This window comes from Verticillium nonalfalfae (genome assembly GCF_003724135.2).
Source record: "Verticillium nonalfalfae strain VnAa140/NRRL 66861 chromosome Unknown scaffold_164, whole genome shotgun sequence".
In the NCBI taxonomy this organism is placed as follows: Eukaryota; Fungi; Ascomycota; class Sordariomycetes; order Glomerellales; family Plectosphaerellaceae; genus Verticillium; species Verticillium nonalfalfae.
Window position 1 is genome coordinate 25,296 of NW_021167389.1, and position 18,713 is coordinate 44,008.

Sequence of the window (18,713 nt, forward strand, 5' to 3'; positions counted from 1 at the left end):
ACTGGACGAACCATAACCCATTGACTAACTTTTTCATTCCAAGTCAATGTCTACAACGCAAAGAAGAAAGAAGATGCATCGATTCTTCATACTTCTGACGAGGCGTCCAGGATTATATGCAGGCACATCTCAGCAATCGAGTGTTTTCAACTGGTTTTTGTCACGGAGAAACTATTTGGATTGTTTGGAAAAGATCGGTCGCCACCGCAAGCTGCTGCTTAATTTGTGTCGCCTTCCCAGAGCTGGCTGATCGTGAAGAATACGAAAGGCTGACGGGAACAAAGGAAAATGAAGTCATGCGGTGGCGCTTTGCAGTTGCCGAGTCCATGTCACCGGCATCATCAGTTCCTGTCCAGAGATCCCTTCTACGCAAGAACCCGTGGGTAATTCCGTGGGTATTCGGTGGACCAAGAAACACCGGACTACGTCCTCAGGTCACCAATCCTGCCGGCCAGCGCAAGACAACATGCTCATGATGCGCTGACCTGTCCACACCGTCATAGTAATGCATACGCTTACTGGCGGGGAGCCTCCTTGGCCTCGATGGCGCACTGCTCACCCATGGCAGTGAGGATAATGACGTCTGGATGCCTTGTCAATCTCCTGTGTTCTATTCACCGAAAAGGACATGGGAAGAGCTTACTGGTGTCCTTCTCCTCCTCCTGGAAGAGCTTCCTGATCTTGTCACCAATCTCGCCGTCGGGCATGCGGACATCGTCCTTCATGTCGCCATCATCGGCCATGAGGGAGAGGAAGTCGTCGTCGGAGATGTCAAGCTGAGGCGAGTGGTATTAGTCATGTGATGTGACCGACCGGTTTTTATGAACGGCAAACTTACAAGCTGGTACTCGCGACGGGTGACGTTGGGGACGTCCATGTTGTGGGTGGAGGGGGAGAGATCCTCAAGCTTCTTGCCGGTGAAGATGTCGGTAGCGACAAGGTGGACCTTGGCGTGACCGTGCTTGCCGGTCTTGGAGGTCGACATGTCGATGATCTTGCAAGGGCGGCCCTTGATGACGACGAAACCGTTCTTGCGCAGAGCAGAGCACTGCATGGGGTAGGTGGTCGAGGCACCGGCATCGACGGTGTCGAACTCGAGCTCGTGCTACACAAGACGGGACAGGATTAGCGACTGGGTTTGCGTTGAGCTGAGGCCTCAGTCTGGGAGGCCGAAGGAGAGCCACGGAGGACAGGCCGATGCAGCATGCCCCGGCGCACGAGTGGTCCCGCGACGCGACCATGGCAGTATTTTCCCATCCATGCTTCAACCAGTGCGCCAGAGTGCAAACGGGATCGAGCGAGCGATGATTTGCGGCGGTGTTGTGGTTGTGTCGATGGGTCGCGGGGTTCTTCTCAATGCGGGGTGGGATTCGGTCCAAGCCCACGGCAGCACGCGCGCAAGACAACACAGGGCACAGTGACTTGTCGGCCCACGAAGAGGGGAAGGGAGGGGTAGTACTCACAGCAGCGTCGTCGGCCATTTTGAAGGATTGACTTGGGGGTTGTCTAGAAAAAAAGAGAGGGAGGAATGCGACGAAATTCGACGGCGGTAATGGAGCTCGGGTGGTGTCCTGGGGGATTTGAGGATGAAGAAGGGAAGAAGATGCGAGTGGAGGGGGATCGAGGGGAAAGGAAGTCACTGCGGGAGAATATAATTTTTTTCCCTGAATTTGTTATTGGGCTCTGCTTGCCTCTACGACGGGCCACACACACAGGCTATCCTCCCCAGGGCCCCCTTCCTCTTCGCCCACCCGGCCAGGCCTAGACCTGGAATGGGACGACAGGCTGTGCGGATCCCAAGCAGTTGCCCCTCCGAAGCCTCTCTCGTGCGGTTTGCCGCCGATGGCACTGAGGTACCGCACGAACAAGCAGCGACCCCGCCCCATCACCTGTCCTTCAGGGTGGGTGATTCATACGGCCCGTAGACGGATTTGTACCGCAGCCTTTGAGGAACGTGGGGCGGAACTCAAGCTCCAGCTTCGTCCTTCACTCGCACCCTTCGTCAGCAAAAGGCTTCAAAGCCAAAAGGTCCAACTCACTCGGTGTGGGATGCTGAATGAGGAAAAGGAGAAGCTCCCCAGTCGGCGTGTTCTGGCCGGCAAAGAAGCCGAGTTGATGTGTAGCAATGTGCTTGACCGTTGGGGAGTGTGTCTGTCTTGCCAGCTGGCACGCCAGTCGCTCAGATTCAGCGTGGTCTTACCCTTTCACCCTGCCGCCATCACCACACGAAGCGTGAACGAGTGAGTGGTGCTACAGGCGGGTGCAAGGTGCGAGTGTTCAGTTTGGTCTTGGTCTGGCCCCATCAACCCCACCTTCCCAAATGAAGCTTGTACGACCATTGACAGACTGCACCGCGCCACACCTCGAGTCGGTGGAGAGGGCCCGTGCCATTCTGCTGATCTTCCAGCTCACTGTGGCTTGCAGCATGGCAGGCCAATCAGAAAGGGTTGCCTCCAGAGGCCAGTCAGCCTTGCCGAGCTCCAGCTTGTATGGGACCTGCCTTACTATCCGACACGTACAGCTCAGCCAGCCCAGTTGAAGGTCGATAACGATACCGAAGCCTGCCGACCTCGAGATGCCCTTGTGTTGCTCTTTATAGGCTCGCCCCTGCTGCCCACAGCTGTTGTTATACCTCAGTAGCAAGCACACCCACGAGGCCACAATGTGGCTAGATCGGCTCTCGGTCGCTGGTCAGACAAGCCCATCGCCATCATCATCGCAACCTGCGAGCCGACCCTACTCTCCTCTTCCGAGGAGGACATCCAGCGCATACAGCCCCTATGTCACATCGCATCGTCCAGGAAATACTCCCCGCGGATCGAGCCTGTCCCTAGTCTCCAACGACTCATCGGCCTCTCTATTGGCGTCTTCACGCAAAACGAATGGCTCCGGCCTGAAACAATCCCAAACGGCACACGATGGTCCTAATGCGATTGACATCTTGAACAGGGTCCTGGGTGCTACAGAAGCCGATGGGTCATCCAAGACCGCGGCCTCATCGACGAGCATCTCTCTCGACGACCTCGATTTTGAACCTGACTTTGCAGGCTTGTCGTTGCGCGACTTGGCTGTCGCCAATGTTGATGAAGCTAGACTTGGTCGCGGCGGGCCGCCACGCCGCCAGACGGTCGAAGAGTGTATGCGCGCAGCCTAGATCCTGCGATCTCAAACAAAATATTCACGACTAACATGTGGGCTACAGATGAGAAGGAGAAGGCGAAATACGAAGATCTGCACCGCTCCATAGCAGCTTGCGATGGCGTGCTAGACTCGGTGGAATCCAACCTCACGAACTTCCGAAACGACCTTGCCACCGTCGCTGCTGATATCGAATCTTTGCAATCACGATCGTCAACCCTCACCGTTCGGTTGGAGAACCGGAAGGCGGTAGAAAAGGCACTAGGGCCCGTCGTCGAGGAACTGAGTGTCTCGCCAGTCGTCGTGTCCAAGATCTCCGAGGGCCATATTGACGAGACATGGATCAAGATGTTGGCCGAACTTGACAAGAGAGCAACGGCTTACAAGAACAATGCGTCAAGCCCGCGGCAAAGCAAAGCGTGGGCAGATATGGGGCCGTTGTTGGAGAACCTCATTCTCAAGGCTGTCGAGAGAATCCGAGATTTCATCGTCGCCCAGATCAAGGCTCTAAGGTCGCCTCACATCAACGCACAGATAATCCAACAACAGAACTTCATCAAGTTTAAGGACCTCTATGCCTTCTTGTATCGACACCATGCTAAGCTGGCCGAGGAGATTTGCCAGGCTTACATGAACACAATGAGGTGGTACTACCTCAACCACTTCACACACTACCAAAAAGCCTTGGAAAAGTTGAAGTTGCATGTACTAGACAAGGCCGACGTGTTGGGACAGGAGACTCCGACACGTCAAGCCTCAGTCCTGTCAGGGTCCAAGCCAAGCGGCCCACCACATGACGCCTTCAATCTGGGCCGTCGGATCGACCTTTTGACGACAAGCAATCAGACGGCCGTCTCTTCTTACCTTGCTGAAGAGGACGCCGCTACACACTACCTCGAAATACCGTTCCGAAATTTCAACCTAGCGCTCATCGACAATGCCACGGCTGAGTATAGCTTCTTGGCAACCTTTTTCTACCCAGCATTGTCCATGGCCACCGTGTCCAAGCACTTCAAATACATATTCGACCCGACGTTCGCCCTCGGCCAGGCATACTCTCGAACCCTCGCAGGCGAGACGTTCGACGCGCTGGGCCTCCTCCTCAGCATTCGAATCAACCAGCATCTTGCGTTCCAGCTACAACGCCGTAAAGTGCCCACAGTGGACGGCTACATTAACGGCACCAACATGCTCCTCTGGCCCCGTCTGCAAGTCGTCATGGACCACCACTGCGAATCGGTCCGCCATCTGACTGGCTCCCTCCCCGCCCGAGCCGCCCGTGCTAGCGAGCAAGCCAAGCTTTCGGCAGCCCCTCATCTCATCACGCAGCGTTTCGGCCAGCTTCTTCACGGCATTCTCTCCCTCAGTACCGAGGCTGGAGACGATGAGCCTGTCGTCTCGAGCCTCAACCGGCTGCGCTCAGAGCTGGAGGCATTCCTGACCAAGCACAGCCAGGCATTCGGCACTGACAAGCGCAAGCGCGAGAGGTTCCTGTACAATAACTACTCGCTGATCCTGACCATCATCAGCGACGTCAGCGGCAAGCTAGCGGTGGAGCAACAGGAGCACTTTGAAGGTTTGAAGGCTGCGTTCCAGGAGGGCGCGTAATATGGTAGTGCTCGGCCTAGTACGGCTTGGCAGCAGTTTGTTGTTGATGTTGTTTATAAATGAGGCGATGGCGTTCTGGATTCGACGGCATGGAGCAAGGGTATCGAGTCCCACGCGGTTCTTGGGGACGAGCTCTTCTCAGCATGGTGGCCACGTACGTGTGCATGAGTTTCCTAGGGAAGAAGCATGCGGGCACTCGAGCCATACGAAACATGAAAAACCCTTGATGTAAATCACACGCTGAAGAAAATGGATCTCATGTTGTTCATTTCATTCTTTTTTTTTTTTTCCCCTGTGTCATCTTGATGCTAAAATTTGTACGTCCAAGTCGTGCCGTTCGTCCACCGCGTGACGAAGGTCCCAATGACGCCCAGCGGTCCGCTCCCGGCCGTCGCCCTCCGCAGATAAAACGCCGCGAGACCGACCAGCACCGCGACACCCACGGCGCCGGCGCCGCGGCGATAGGCCCACAGCGTGGCAAGGATCTTCTTCCGGCGCTCGGCGGCCCGCAGCTCCTCCAGCTGGCGGTGGAACAAGGCCTCGCCATCCTGCATCGTTTGGCGGGTGCACGCGTCGAGGTCGCGCGCCGTCTTGGGGCAGCTCGCCTCCGATATGCGGCGGCGCCACGCCGGGAGGGAGCGCGGCGGGTGGGCGGCGAAGAGGGCGGACGTGTCGGCGATGAGGCGCTCGAGGTCCATGTGCTGGGGCACTTTGGAGAGGGCGAGATGGAGGAGCGCCGGGTCGTTGTCCGGGTCCTGGGCGAGCTCGAGAAGTTCGTCGCGGCGCGACAGGACGATGCTGGCGAACATGTAGACGCTGAAGACGGGCTCGCGGGCGAGGAGGACGTCAAAGAGGCGGGCGATGTCACCGTAGGCCTGGATATCGTGGGCGTACATTGTGAGGGTGCCGGCGAGGGCGTAGAAGGGCTCCGTGCCGGCGAGGTAGTGTTTGAGGGAGGGGTCGGCGGCGGCGAGAATGTCGGGGATCAGGCGGAGCTGGTCGACGGTCGGGTCGAGGCTCGTCAGCATGAAGTCGCGGATGCGGAGGGCGGAGAGGCGCGCAAGCGAAGGGGCGCGGAGCGGCGCCGAGAGGACGAGCAGGAAGACTTGACAGATGTCGTGATAGCCTTGGAAGTAGCAGAGGTATGGATAGCGGCGGAGGACTTCGGTGATGAGGTCGGAAAGCTCTCGTTTGCGGCGATCGAGTTCAGCTTCGGTCTGGTCTACGGTGCCCTTGTCGTCAGCACACCGTCAACATCAATCGGGTGGACGACAGACTATTGGGATAGTAAATGAATGATCGATTAACGTCCAGCTGGACCTGGTCCTCGTCTCTGTGCCGTGGCAGCTCTTTCCAATCACCGCCCGTCTGGGGTTTTTCTGTATCGTCGAGGTCATCCTTCTCGAAAGGCACTCCTAAAAGGACCGGCCCTGTCCGACAGCTTTGTTAGCGCAAAGGAGCCGATGACAGATGACAACGTCTTGACAGCCGACTAACATGCTTGCCTTCGGAGATCATCGGTCATGAAGCCGCAATCCGTGGCAGCCAGCGCCTGGAGAGCTGCCGTGTTCCTCCACTTGCAGGCTTCCAGAATGTCGCGAGCTTTCTGGGAGGTGACGTTGTTCCGGCCATCGTCGTTCACAGGCTCAGACACCTGGCCGTTCGTGGAAATCATGTTGAACGTTGGTCTGGGGCAGACACGTAGATCATTCAGTGAGTGATCAGGTGTCGGAATCGGTCTTTACTTTCAAGAAACGCATGCTGCTATGCTTCGTCGCCAAGGTCTCTACGGTTTTCTGAGAACAAGCAAGCGAATGTTCGCATGAAGCCAAAGCAGTGAAACAGCCTGACAAAGGATCAACGGCTTATCAGCTTCGGCTGGAACCTGGCTCCAAGGCGCTGCTAAGATCTCGACCCCTTCAGTGGCCGTTGAGTCGTGATCGTCGGTAGTTGACATGTGGAAGTCATCTGGGACGCGTACAGTGGAGCCGGTGATGCGCAAGCTGCAGCTCAAGTCGTTGGGTGACGTCGTGACAGGCCATGCACAGACCATCCTCTCCCCTGGAGTGCCGAAGACTGCCTACACTTGCATACATACTGTACCAGAGACGCACGACGTCGAGATATCTTCACGCGAGGCATTGAGTGGTCGATACTTTCGAAGGCACTTATCAGCAAACTGGCGAGATCAGAAACGAATTGGGTATCAGTATTTAGGCCAGTGCTCTACTTGATTTGTGGGATCCGAGAGCTTTGAGAATCCGTGTAATTCCCACTCAGACGCATATTCCAACTTGTTCCTCCAGCGAGCTCCCGAATCATGGACTTCTTGAAGTCTCATGGTCGACTTGGGAGGCGTCTTCGCCTGATCTGGCTTCACCAGGGGCTCTGGGGGTGATTTTCGCACCAGCGCCCACATGGCTTTCTCTTCTTCGTAGTTACCCTGCGCATCGATAGCCTCGGCATATTTTTCCTGTGCGCGGTCCAGACGCACACGCATTTCCACAGCCTCCTGCGTGCGATGCGTCTTGGGAAGCGCATTGACAGTGTACAGCAAGGCCTCGTTGACTTCGTCATGGACGGCGAGCTCTTCATCTTCGTCCTCCAAGGTGGCCTCGTCCTCATCGTCAGACGACGGCAATGACGAGGTGTCTTGTTCTGCGTCCTCTCCACTGGCAGACGACGTGTCTGAGAGTTCGAAATCGATAGTGTGCGCATTGGTCATCTTCCACGGCTTGACCACCCGCGGCTTAAACTGCGCAGGTTGCTCGGCACAAGGGAGCAGCAGTTCTTTCTCTACTTCAGCATAGGACATGGGCGGCTCATCATCGTCGGCGCCGAGGCCGGCGCCGTCCTCGAAAGGCGTGTCGTGTACCTGGAGTCCCAGGCGCCGCGCGCAGGTTGCCCAGTATCGCCTCGAGTCTCGCTTCATGCCCGCAGAGGCCAGCGCGCCTTCCACGTCCTTGACCTTGACGGCTTTTCGTATGTTTGGATGAATGACCTGCTTCGCCTTGATCCGTGACTGTGCCGTGTACAGACTAGACAAGATGAGCTTGCGAGTGACGGCGATGGTGAGCGCATGAAAGTCCTTCAGTGCAGTAGCGCGTATGGCTGGCGCCTCATCACTCAAGTCCTGCCAGTTCTCGCCCTCGCAAGAAGAGTTCATGTACACGCGCTTGGGGAGCCGCAGCCAAGACTGGAGGTTGAAGAGCTCGGCGAAATCCAGCGGATGCTCCAAGGCACTGTCCTCGTCGATGAGTTTCGCGATTGGGGTGGTAATGAGCCAGTAGCCCCCCCATTTCTTCTCCTCGGTCTTTTGCTCGTGTCGCTCGATCCGAAGCGACATGTCATCAGCGACTTCCTCGAGTGCATCGCAACAGGCCTCGCCCAGTTCCTTGGCCGCCGGATAATCCGCCTTCTGGAGATGATCCTCCCACCGATAATGGGGATCTGACTGCATCTGCTCATGCTGGTCCTCTACTAGCTTGAGGTATTGTCGGATCTCGAGTTCGCTCTTGGTGCGCACTCGAGATGCAATGCCCGATAGGTCGTCCTTTCCCACTCTCGCCAACGCCTCATAGAAGAGATCCTTCTCCAAGCTTGTCCAAGTAAGCATGCCCACCTGCTTCGGTTTGAGCAGTGGCCGTTTCTCGAGAACAACCTGATTCGCGGCATCCTCAATGTCGATGTTCAGCAGATCCATGTAGGCGTGGTTGAAGCTAGGTTTGTAGCGCTTGGAAGGCTGCTGCTCGTTGGAAGGCTCTGCAGACCTTTTGAGAGGGCTGCTGCCATCGCGAACCGTCCCAGAACCGTCACCATGGGGATTTACGCGTGGCTTCGGCGACGACAGGGACTCCGGTCCTGAAGGCTGGTCTGAAGCTTCGCCTGACGGTGCTGCACCATTTCCACTGAGGCTGGGGCTAGAGGCAGAGTCGGATTCCATTCTGGCGCATGTCTGTGTCTTTGGCGTTGACGGAGGGCAGGACGTGGTCAGTCGCACATAGATTGAGCGACAGGCCTTCGATGCGTGTACTGGCGTTGAGACGAGCCAGGCAAGAAGTTGTGCTTTGCGAATGCCCGCCGACTGTTGTCGTAATTGCTCTTCCTCATTAGGCACTTTTCGCAAAGCCGGGTCGCTGAGGCATGAACGTTGCCTGGGCTCGGTGAGATGGCACTAGAATGGTCTCTAGGCACCTTAACGTAGTGGTTGTCAAATTCGCCCTACAGCGTGCTGCGGCCGGCACAGCACCTGTACCTTCCGGCACGTTGGCGCTGTTTCGCTTCCTGAGGCACTACCATGTGCTTACCAGGTTCCTGATGCGATGGCAGCGTCAAGCCCAACCTGGAACGTCACTCTTCCTTCCCCTTGTAAATCATAATCATAATCACCCTCTTGGCTGTTTCGCGGATTCCATGAGAGGTCATCACAATGAGCCATGATCGCACATGTTTTTGCCCGGCTATCAACGCCATCAGCTGTGACACGCATTCCGAGAACCGTTGTCCGCTCAATCCCTAGATGCGCCCCCTTTCTTCAGGCCCGCCCTGTTCGATGGCTGAGCTCCAAAGTACAGCTTCGTGACTATCAAGAAGAATGCATTCAGTCGATTCTTCTATCTTTGCACGAAGGGCAGAAGAGGCTTGGTGTCTCCCTCGCCACCGGCAGTGGAAAGACAGCGAGTCTTGAATCCACCCCGATGCGCATGTCTATCACTAACCTCAGCGCAGGTTATTTTCACCCAGCTCATCCAAAGGGTCCTACCCACATCTGAGCGAGCGACTCAGACGCTCATCATAGCTCATCGTAGAGAGCTAGTCGAACAGGCCGCACGCCACTGCCAGAACACCTATCCCGAGGCAACCATTGACATCGAGATGGGCTCCTTACATGCCTCGGGAATCGCTGATATCACCATCGCCAGCTTGCAAAGCATCACCTCCAAGGATCGTCTTCAGAAATTCGACCCGGCCAGGTTCAAGCTTGTCCTGGTCGACGAGGCCCACCACATCGTGGCTCCTGGCTACATGCGTATCCTCAAGCACTTTGATCTCGACGCCAAGAAGTCCCATTCTCCCGCGCTGGTCGGCGTGTCCGCCACTTTCTCCCGTTTCGACGGCCTCAAACTGGGCGCCGCCATCGATCAAATTGTCTACCACAAGGACTACGTCGATATGATTGGAGCAAAGTGGCTTTCCGACGTCGTCTTCACCACTGTCAAGTCGACTGCTGACATCTCACGGGTGAAGAATGGCGTCAACGGGGACTTCCAGGCTGGCGAGCTGTCGCGCGTCGTCAACACTGACCAGATCAACGAGATCACCGTACGAAGCTGGCTCGCCAGGGCGCAGGGTCGAAGGTCAACTCTTGTCTTCTGTGTCGATCTGGCTCATGTTGCTGGCTTGACCCAGAAATTCCGTCGATTTGGACTAGATGCTAGGTTTGTCACAGGAGACACGCCAACCATCGAGCGCAGTGAGATTCTCCGGGCTTTCCGAAATGGAGAGTTCCCCGTGCTGGTCAACTGCGGTGTGTTTACCGAGGGAACCGACATTCCGAATATTGACTGCATTATTCTGGCGCGGCCAACGCGCTCCCGGAATTTGCTGGTGCAGATGATAGGCAGGGGCATGCGTCTGCACGCTGGAAAGACGAACTGTCACATTATCGACATGGTTTCGAGCTTGGAGACCGGCATCGTTACCACGCCGACTCTGTTTGGGCTCGATCCAGGGGAGTTGCTCGAGAAGGCCTCGATGGATGACATAAAGACCTCGAGGGAGCGGAAGGACGATGAGACACACCGACGCCAAGCAGCCTATTCAGACACTTCCACGTCTGGATCGTCGCCAGAATCGATGTCCATATCCTTCACAGAGTATTCTTCCGTCTATGACCTCATTGAAGACACCTCAGGCGAGAAACACATTCGGTCAATGAGTCAATATGCATGGGTACAAGTCGGCCAAGACAAGTACGTCTTGTGCGCGCCCAACGGGTCTTTTATCAGGCTCGAGAGGATTGAAAACCAGTCTGATCCCAGCAAGCCACTTTTCCACGCTGTCGAAATGCGAGCACTGCCTCCCGAAATATCAAAGTCCCCATACGCGGCTCCTCGGGAACTTCTCAAGGCTACGACCTTTGCTGATGCTGTTCATGGCAGTGATAAATATGCTTCGGAGGCGTTCCCGCACGTCTTCATCCACCGCTATCAGAGCTGGCGCAAGAAGCCACCAACGCAAGGGCAGATCGATTTCTTGAATAAGATGCGGCCCAAGGATGAGCCGCTCGCCGAAGGCGAAATCACGAAAGGCCAGGCTACTGACATGATCACCAAGATCAAGCACGGTGCGAAGGGGAGGTTCGCCACCTTGGAGGTGCAGAAGCGGCGAGCTCTGCGCGAAAGCCAACGTGCAGATCAACGGGAGGTTCTTAAGCTAAGAGAGCGCGTTTCCGTTGGGCCGCTTGCTTCCTGATAGCCTTCTGTTTTGTCGACCCTCAGAAGCACACCCTGTCTCAGGCTGACACCTACCCAACTCGACTGATTATGTATATCGTCAGTTGCAAACCTGAGATCGCGATGGAGAAGAGAAGTTATTGACCACGCCGAGCGCGGTCTCTCAACACTGCGATCACGCTGTCCAGGCTCTTGCATACTCAGGCTAGATGGCCATACAGGTGTTGGACTATCCAGGGATCCCAAAGTGTAACAACACAAAACAATGATGGCCATTGCTTACTCCTTGGTACTACGTGCGGCCTGCCAAATATTCTTGCTTCATTGCGCAAAGTTAAAAAGTCTGATGCGTACCGTGTAGGAGATGCCCACTCCATAAGCCATATAGTTAGCCGCAGCACTGACTATCTGTACAATTCATACACAGCACTTCCTTGTTTTTGTTGAGACTTGCCAAACAAACACTGACACTGTTCTCGCTGTACCATCTGATCAACATGACCAAGCACACCATCACTTCACTTCGCGAGACGGACCAATACCATAAGCCCTTACTCCGGGCTGTCTACGACCGCCTCGAGCTGGTCCATCAGCGGCTCGAAAACCTAGAAGCCCTCATGGCGATGCATATGGAGACTTCACGGCAACGCATGGAAAGCCCTGAGCGAAGCATTCATTCGCCAGAGGACAGCAACCTCAGTACTAGGAATCACGACGGTCACGCCTTACGCAAGCTCAGCATTAACCACACACATCTCGCGCAGCGTCTTTCTCGCCTGCCGGCGTGTGACACCCCCAAGAACGCCGCCGGATGCTTCACCCATGACATGAGCAGCCTTTTCCGAGATGCTTTCACAAACACAGAGGTCATCGAGACAAGCGCCTCTATGCAACCAGATCAGCTCGAAACATCAGAGAACCTCCTTCAGAAGACGCGGAACCCGGCTCGGGAGGGCATCGCGGATCCCGCGCAGCGCCTACCGGTCGACGACAGCAGTGGCGGGCATCCGGACCTCAGTGCCCCCACGGACAAGGAAACGCTCGGCAGCAGCGTGCTCACCACGGCGGGCGGCGACAACTCTCCACCGCTCTCCAGCAGCCCCGCCAGCAGCGATTGCGATTCAGAAGCTATTTCGTACTCGGGCTGGACTGGCAGCGATGGCTCGACATACGGAAAGCGGTCCTCGGACCAGGCCCCGTCGTCCCTGCGGGATCGTCCTGTCCACTGCTGCAAGCGCAAGGCGGCCCTCCTGCGCCGGAAGCAGCGCATCGTCAATAGCGCAGGCCTGGATAGCTCGTAAGGCAAGGGGGAGGGTTCGTGATCGTGTGGAGCTTGCGTTAATGTCAAGAGTTTGAGGTAGTGAACCGAATTGCATTGTGCTATATCATGACAATCATCCCAGAGCTTGTGTTGTGCTGAGTAACTAGTAAAGATCTATGTAGACAGTCCACCATGGATGGCGTCCTCCCTCTCTCTTGTACAGTCGCGTGGACTGATTGATCACCCTAGTATAATTAATTCACGGCGACCTTGTCAAATGATATGCTTCTCTGGCCGGTCTGGTTTCAGCCCCAAGCCTGCTAATATGGGTTCAACGATGCGCTCTGGACGGCATAGCACAGGGAGATCAAGTTGGAAGACTGAAAGGGGTATCATTGCATATCAAGGCCAACTGAGGCTTCGGCGAGCTTCCGTTCGCTTGACCCTATTGTTCCAGTCTCGCCCAGCACTCCCAACACCACGAATAGCGCCAATTGTTGTCTGGGCAGCCTCAAAATGGCCGCCCGTCAGGCCCTGAACCTTTTCTCACCTTCACTAACCCTGTATCCCCTTCTGGCAACCTCGGATGCCAAATGAGTAGCGAGGGTGCAGCGAGTCGTCACATAGTCCTGCAATACCGCTCCGACCCCCGCCCATGTCCCAGCCTTCCGCGCTCCAATCCGTGGAGCGAAACCATCCATCATGTTTTGTTTTTTTAGCCTCGTATTCGGCGTCAGGGGTATAAAGAGTGTACGTAAGTCGTAGGAGACAGAAAAGAAGGAACCCCGTAGGGTCCCCAACAAGGCGTACACATGTGTTCAAGGAAATTACTGAAAAAAGCAAGAAAAAGACGTGAACGAACAAAACCTCGGGATGAATGACAGAACTGAGCCGACTGTTGCTTCAGAAGAGACGTTCCGGGGTATTGTACGCCAGGGTATATCCAGCCGGGGTATTTTTCGCGAGAGTTTCTAAAGACGGGAATCTAACGGAAAGGTCCAACAGGACCGGGGTATCCAGAATTCGTAGAATGAGACGTAGAAGGGCGACCGCTGTCGCCGGACGCACGAGTGCTGTGACGGGGCGTCACGTCACCGGGGTGAGGCACAGGCGTAAGCTTGTCGGTGCCGTTGCCAAGAGGGCGGTGAGCCCAAGGGTGATCCTCCTCGTTCAGATTAACGCCGCTATCGTTCCAAGGGTTGCGATCGGCATTAAAGCTGCGAGTGGACTCAATCGAAATAAGAGACGACTTGGACACGTTGCTGGAGCCCTTGAAAAAGTTGGCGTGGTTGGAGTGAGAGCTGTTCTTGCGACGGTCCAGGAAGGAGGAAATGGAGGTCATGCTTCCAGGCTTGCGGAGTTTATCAAAAATAGTACTGCGCTCGCGGGCCACCTCGCCTTCGAAAGCGGCCTTGACGGGCGAGTCGGCAGCGATGGGTGCGGGGGCATGCTGCAGGAGCTTTGAATCGAAGTACTGGAGAGAGTCCTCAAACGAATCTGACTTGGGTCGAGGGATGGAGCCCTTCAGGATCATGACCTCGACACCTGCGCCAGTCAGCTCGGCAAGCATAAAGTCGACTGCATCACCAAGACCACCTGCGTTGTTCCGGGTGAATGTCCAGCGCAGAGCGAGGGCGGACGAGCCGTCGGGAGCAAGCTCCTCGGAGTCCTGATGAACAGAGACTTCGACCTCGTACTGGTTCTTCAGCTTGGACACAAGGTCTCGGACAAATGCCGGCGACTCGAGGAACTTGACGAGCCCAGGCGTGCGAGTCAACACGAGCTCGTGGTTGTCAGGAACCATGCCCTTCCAACGTGTCAGCATGCAGTCTTGGCTTCTTGGACATGGAACCCTGGCGGACTTACAAGGAACTCGTCGACGCAATGAGGCACCTGCCACTGAGGCCCGTTCACGGTCACCTCATCGCTGGCCTGCTCAGTGCTTGGGAACACAATCTTGCAGTTGTACTTGCTCTCCAACTCGTCAATCTCAGCGAGGCGGGCTAGAAGCTGGCGGTGGTACAGGCGATCGACGTTGACAATCTGCGAGGTGTACTCGGAATCCTGCCGGCGTATTAGACATATCCCTAACAGTCCGTGATATTTTGTGACTTACAGCTCGATCAACCATCTCCAGGATCTCGTTCTTCACGGCGTCCAGGTTCTGTGCGTTACGCGCGGGCGTTCGGCAAATAACGTTGTCAACCTTAATGTCGTCATCCTCCCGGCCCATGCCACCACGATCCATGGCGTTGGAGAACTTGACGAAAACCGAGTGCTTCTTCATGATGCTCTGGATGTGCTGACCGCCGATGCCGATGATGCGCTTGTGGTACTGATCAGGGACGTGGAAGGAGATCGAAGCCGGCATCTCCTGCTCGACGAGGGCGAGGCCTTGTTTCATGGCGTCATAGCTTGCAGCTCCAACATCGATGTTGAAGTTGTAGTCGTTGAAGCCGTCGAAGATGATGGTGACGTTGCTCTGGCTCATGATCTTGTTGATCTTGCCGTTCTTCTTTCCGCTGACAAATTCTCGGTGCTCGTTGGCAAGTTCGATTTTGACGCGAAGTTGATGGTTGCCTTGCACGAGGAATCGCATGTCAGACATGACCATGAGCGCAGTCTTGACGGCATCATCCGAGCCAGTCATTTGAAAGTTGTTGTCGAACGAGACATCCGCATCCGAATTGGCGCAGACATCGCCAATCATGGTGCGAATGTCAGTCGGGCTGGGAAGCTGACGAGCCTGAGGAGGCATCTGGTGACCCTCGGGAGCCAACAAGAACCAGGAAGCACTGTAGAATTGGCCAGCCTGTCCCATGTCAGAAACTTGCAAGCAGTGGTAGCGTAGTTGAGGTTGAACCTACCAGCGACATGATTTCGCGAACAGTGCGCTCAACGTGCAGGCCCTCGTTGCCCTGTACTCTGACCATGTTCTTGCCTGTAGCAAGGACAGGGAAGAGAACGTAGGTGCCGTTGGCCTCCAGAATCTTGCGCACCTTGTCCATCCGATTGAGCAGAACGCTGTCAATCTTGGCCGCGGGAATGTTCACATCCTTCATGTACAGGCGAGTGCGTGTTACGGTTTCGTGGATCTTCTGCTTGGCCAGTTCGATCGCCTGGGGCGTTTCGCCGGTGATGAGGATGTCGTTGGGATCGCGCCGTTTAGCATTCGGGGGGCAGTATCGGTACATCTGCGAAAAGGGCGACGGGAAGTAGATGGCAGTACCCGTAGAAGACTCGATGAGCTTGATATTCTTCCGCTGGCGACCGCACACCACTTGATGAAGGGTCATATCGAGTTTGAGAGCGTCAACGAGACGACCAAGCTATGCATCGATTAGTTCCATGGGCAGTGCAACACAGCATCACAGACTTACGAGCGTATCAATGTGGATCAGCACGCGGGTCTTGGCATGGTCAACGGAGAGGATGTCACCGTAGATGGCGACCCTCCAGCGCTGGTCGCGACGCATCTCAGCATCGCCCGTCATGCCGTCCACGACGGGAGTGAGCTTCGGGCCGAGAAGGAAAATGTCGACTCCGCAGTATTCGGAGATGCCGTCGAGGGTGGTCATAACCTGGGGTTTCAAGACGGGGGTGGCGGCGGCCAGATCGCAGACCAGTTCACCCTCTACGTCGACGGTGGTACAACGCTTCAAACGGCCGGGGTTAGCCATGGGAGATGGATGGGGGCGAGAGGCGATGAGATCTTGGTGCGGAGGGAAGGGCATACCAAGAAGGTCTGGTTATCATTCAAAATCATCTCCCTGGTCTTTTGGACCATTTCCTGGCTTCCAGACAGGCAGACGGTGGTGACCTGACTGCCCTTGGCATTCTTGGGGGTCGTGGAGACGACATGTGCCTCAATGCTGAAGGGGCCGTTGGTGATGTCCTTGCACGTCTTGCGTAGGTGAGCGAGATTCTGGGTGTGAACGGGAAGCTCGTGGACCTGAACATCATCAGGGGCGTCGACCGAGTGCGTCCATCGCATGACGGCATCCTTGGTGGAGTGGAGGATGTCTTCCGTGTTGGGGCCGGCGAGGTCGGAGGCGAAGGGCACATTGAAGGCGTAGTGAACGATGGGGCTTGGGGCGTCAAGAGGCTGCTGCATAGCGATCGAAGCAGCTTGCTGGGACATCGTGTCTCGTCTCGGGTTCATTGGATTGACGGGCATATTGGGACGACCCATGCCGAAGTTGGGGCTCATCCTCTCGGACCAGTGACGCATGTTTGCCAGCTTATTCATGATGAGCAGACACCATGGGATGGGGGTGTTTCGGGGCTATCTTTCGAGATCCTGAGCCGTTGGCGAAGAAGACCGAAGGAGATGGGAGATTGGGTGCCGATGCTGTACCAGGTGCTGGCACAGTCAAGTTGAGGCTCGACTTGGATGGTCGAGAGCTGCCGATGCTCGGGTATCTGGCGAGGGGGAGAACAGTGGGTTGGGGATTGAAGGAAAGGGGGAAAGAGTAGAAAGAAGAGAATAAAGACGTCGAGTTCGTACTCCTTCCAGCGTCTCTCGCACTCGTAGGTATCCTCTTGGGGGGGGAGAGACGGAGGGGGGAAAGGGAGTAAGGAAGGTGGGTGGGAAGAGGCAGTCGAGAGCGTGTTGAGGTGCGAGTTGTGGAGGAGTGGAAGGAAGAGAGTTGCGGACCAGACCTGGGCTGAGACTCGCAGGGCCAGGCCAGGCTAGACGGCAGGTACTTAGGTAGGTGAGGTAGGTAGTAGTGAGCAAGGCAAGGCAGGCCAGGTAGGTAGGTACCCAGGCTTGCCAGGTAGAGTAGGGAGCCGGGCAGCCAGACAGGCCATTCGCCAAACGGCACCAGGCCAGAGACGTCGAGGTGCAGGTGCTAGGTACCACAGAACATAACCTTCAGGCGCTGGGCCACTCGAAACCTCAGCAAGTTCAGTGGGGAGGAACAGGTAAGCTCCAGCGGCCGCAGGCAAACCCTCCCCCCCCCCCTCCCCCTTCAGGCGGGTCCAGGGCTCAGGGAGCCTGCGCTGGGCCACTGGCATGATCCACAGGCACGGGACTCGGAGGGCACGGAGCACGTTGGGGCCAAGCGGATCAGGCTGGGCCAGGGTAAGGGCCAAACTGTGGGTCCCGATGGAGGACTTGGCCGATGGGTATCTCACGCATCCAGAGTGGCTGAGCAGGTACAGACATGGGAGGTCTTCGCCGGGAGGCTCCAATGAGGTTCAAGCGGGACCGCTGGGCCACAGCCCACAGCCAACCGACGATCCATAACAACATGACGGTACATGTCGCGGTACACATGACTGCGCCGATACATCCTGGTGTTTGTTAGCCTGCCAAAGCTCTCCACCGTTTTCTTACGGACCCCAGCAGCGTCATATTTCCATTCACTTCTATCAGCCCAGAGATCGTCTTCGCGCAGAGACAGTCCGTCATGCGATACGAAGTAACAGGTACGGATGCCTCTCGAATGCAGGGCAGCACGAGCCACGACTTGCACTCAGCGCAGCATCACTCCAGTTCACTCAAGTACACGACGAGAGCACCAAGATACGACACTTGCTCAACAGCTGAACGGAACAATCTGTCCAGGAATGCGGAGAAGCAAGAAACGCTGGAGATAGCTCAAAGTGAGCAGTCGAGGAGGCGCAACGCACTGGCACGTCAGTGTCAACCACACTAGCCATATTCGGCTCCCGTGTGCCAGCCGTGCCAGCTTCCTCCAAACCTTGGAAGCTCCCACGGCGTCCACCAGGCCAGATGTGTCTAGACATGAGGGGGGCGGGCAGACGCGTGTGGTCTGAGTATTCGGACATTTCTTCCAACCCAAACATACAACTAGGGAGAATTGGTCAAGGCGACTTGATGATGGGTTCGACTCTCGAGCCAGGGTCAAATGCAGCCTCAATCTCGGCATCGCGGCGAGCATCAATTCCGTCACCAAGTCTACGAGATCCGAAGCGATTCCAGAGGGAAATAAACCCCCCCCCCCCCTTCCGACTCTCCACCGGCTCCAACGACTGACGTGATTCCTCTTCTCCGCACCGCTTGCTTGTGGGCCTAGATTGCAGTAGGGGGGAGGGGGGCGCGAGCAAGCCGGTCTCCGACTCTGGACGCTGTTCGAGACCTCGTACCCAGCGAACGGCTGGCCTACGACCTGGGCATGCTCCTCCCTACGCCATCAGTGCCGCCCCCCGCTGCACAGCCCTGCGCTATCACCGTCAGGCTTCCGACCCGACACTACCACACCACACACCACATACGACGGAAC

At 56.3% G+C, this 18,713-nt stretch overlaps 7 protein-coding genes across 7 annotated transcripts; 3 read left to right on the forward strand and 4 right to left on the reverse strand.

Moving 5' to 3' along the window:
- Positions 1-515: 515 nt before the first annotated feature.
- TIF51 (Eukaryotic translation initiation factor 5A) lies at positions 516-1,481 on the reverse strand (the record flags this gene model as incomplete). The annotated part of the gene is made up of 4 exons (XM_028636790.1): positions 516-583; positions 644-776; positions 839-1,105; positions 1,464-1,481. 4 exons carry the CDS (start codon positions 1,479-1,481, stop codon positions 516-518), a joined length of 486 nt encoding a protein of 161 aa, XP_028491127.1.
- Positions 1,482-2,662: 1,181 nt separating this feature from the next.
- Positions 2,663-4,746, forward strand: D7B24_002589 (uncharacterized protein; the record flags this gene model as incomplete). Its single annotated transcript, XM_028636791.1, has 2 exons — positions 2,663-3,137; positions 3,203-4,746. 2 exons carry the CDS (start codon positions 2,663-2,665, stop codon positions 4,744-4,746), a joined length of 2,019 nt encoding a protein of 672 aa, XP_028491128.1.
- Positions 4,747-5,054: 308 nt separating this feature from the next.
- On the reverse strand, positions 5,055-6,421 carry D7B24_002590 (uncharacterized protein; the record flags this gene model as incomplete). Its single annotated transcript, XM_028636792.1, has 3 exons — positions 5,055-5,968; positions 6,024-6,176; positions 6,244-6,421. The coding sequence occupies 3 exons, from the start codon at positions 6,419-6,421 to the stop codon at positions 5,055-5,057; spliced, it is 1,245 nt and encodes a 414-aa protein (XP_028491129.1).
- Positions 6,422-6,952: 531 nt separating this feature from the next.
- D7B24_002591 (uncharacterized protein) lies at positions 6,953-8,689 on the reverse strand (the record flags this gene model as incomplete). Its single annotated transcript, XM_028636793.1, has 1 exon — positions 6,953-8,689. One exon carries the CDS (start codon positions 8,687-8,689, stop codon positions 6,953-6,955), a length of 1,737 nt encoding a protein of 578 aa, XP_028491130.1.
- A 932-nt stretch (positions 8,690-9,621) lies between these two features.
- On the forward strand, positions 9,622-11,220 carry D7B24_002592 (uncharacterized protein; the record flags this gene model as incomplete). The annotated part of the gene is made up of 1 exon (XM_028636794.1): positions 9,622-11,220. One exon carries the CDS (start codon positions 9,622-9,624, stop codon positions 11,218-11,220), a length of 1,599 nt encoding a protein of 532 aa, XP_028491131.1.
- A 478-nt stretch (positions 11,221-11,698) lies between these two features.
- On the forward strand, positions 11,699-12,502 carry D7B24_002593 (uncharacterized protein; the record flags this gene model as incomplete). Its single annotated transcript, XM_028636795.1, has 1 exon — positions 11,699-12,502. The coding sequence occupies one exon, from the start codon at positions 11,699-11,701 to the stop codon at positions 12,500-12,502; it is 804 nt and encodes a 267-aa protein (XP_028491132.1).
- A 945-nt stretch (positions 12,503-13,447) lies between these two features.
- On the reverse strand, positions 13,448-16,711 carry D7B24_002594 (uncharacterized protein; the record flags this gene model as incomplete). The annotated part of the gene is made up of 6 exons (XM_028636796.1): positions 13,448-14,269; positions 14,329-14,526; positions 14,579-15,274; positions 15,330-15,791; positions 15,843-16,118; positions 16,199-16,711. The coding sequence occupies 6 exons, from the start codon at positions 16,709-16,711 to the stop codon at positions 13,448-13,450; spliced, it is 2,967 nt and encodes a 988-aa protein (XP_028491133.1).
- Between the last annotated feature and the right edge of the window lie 2,002 nt (positions 16,712-18,713).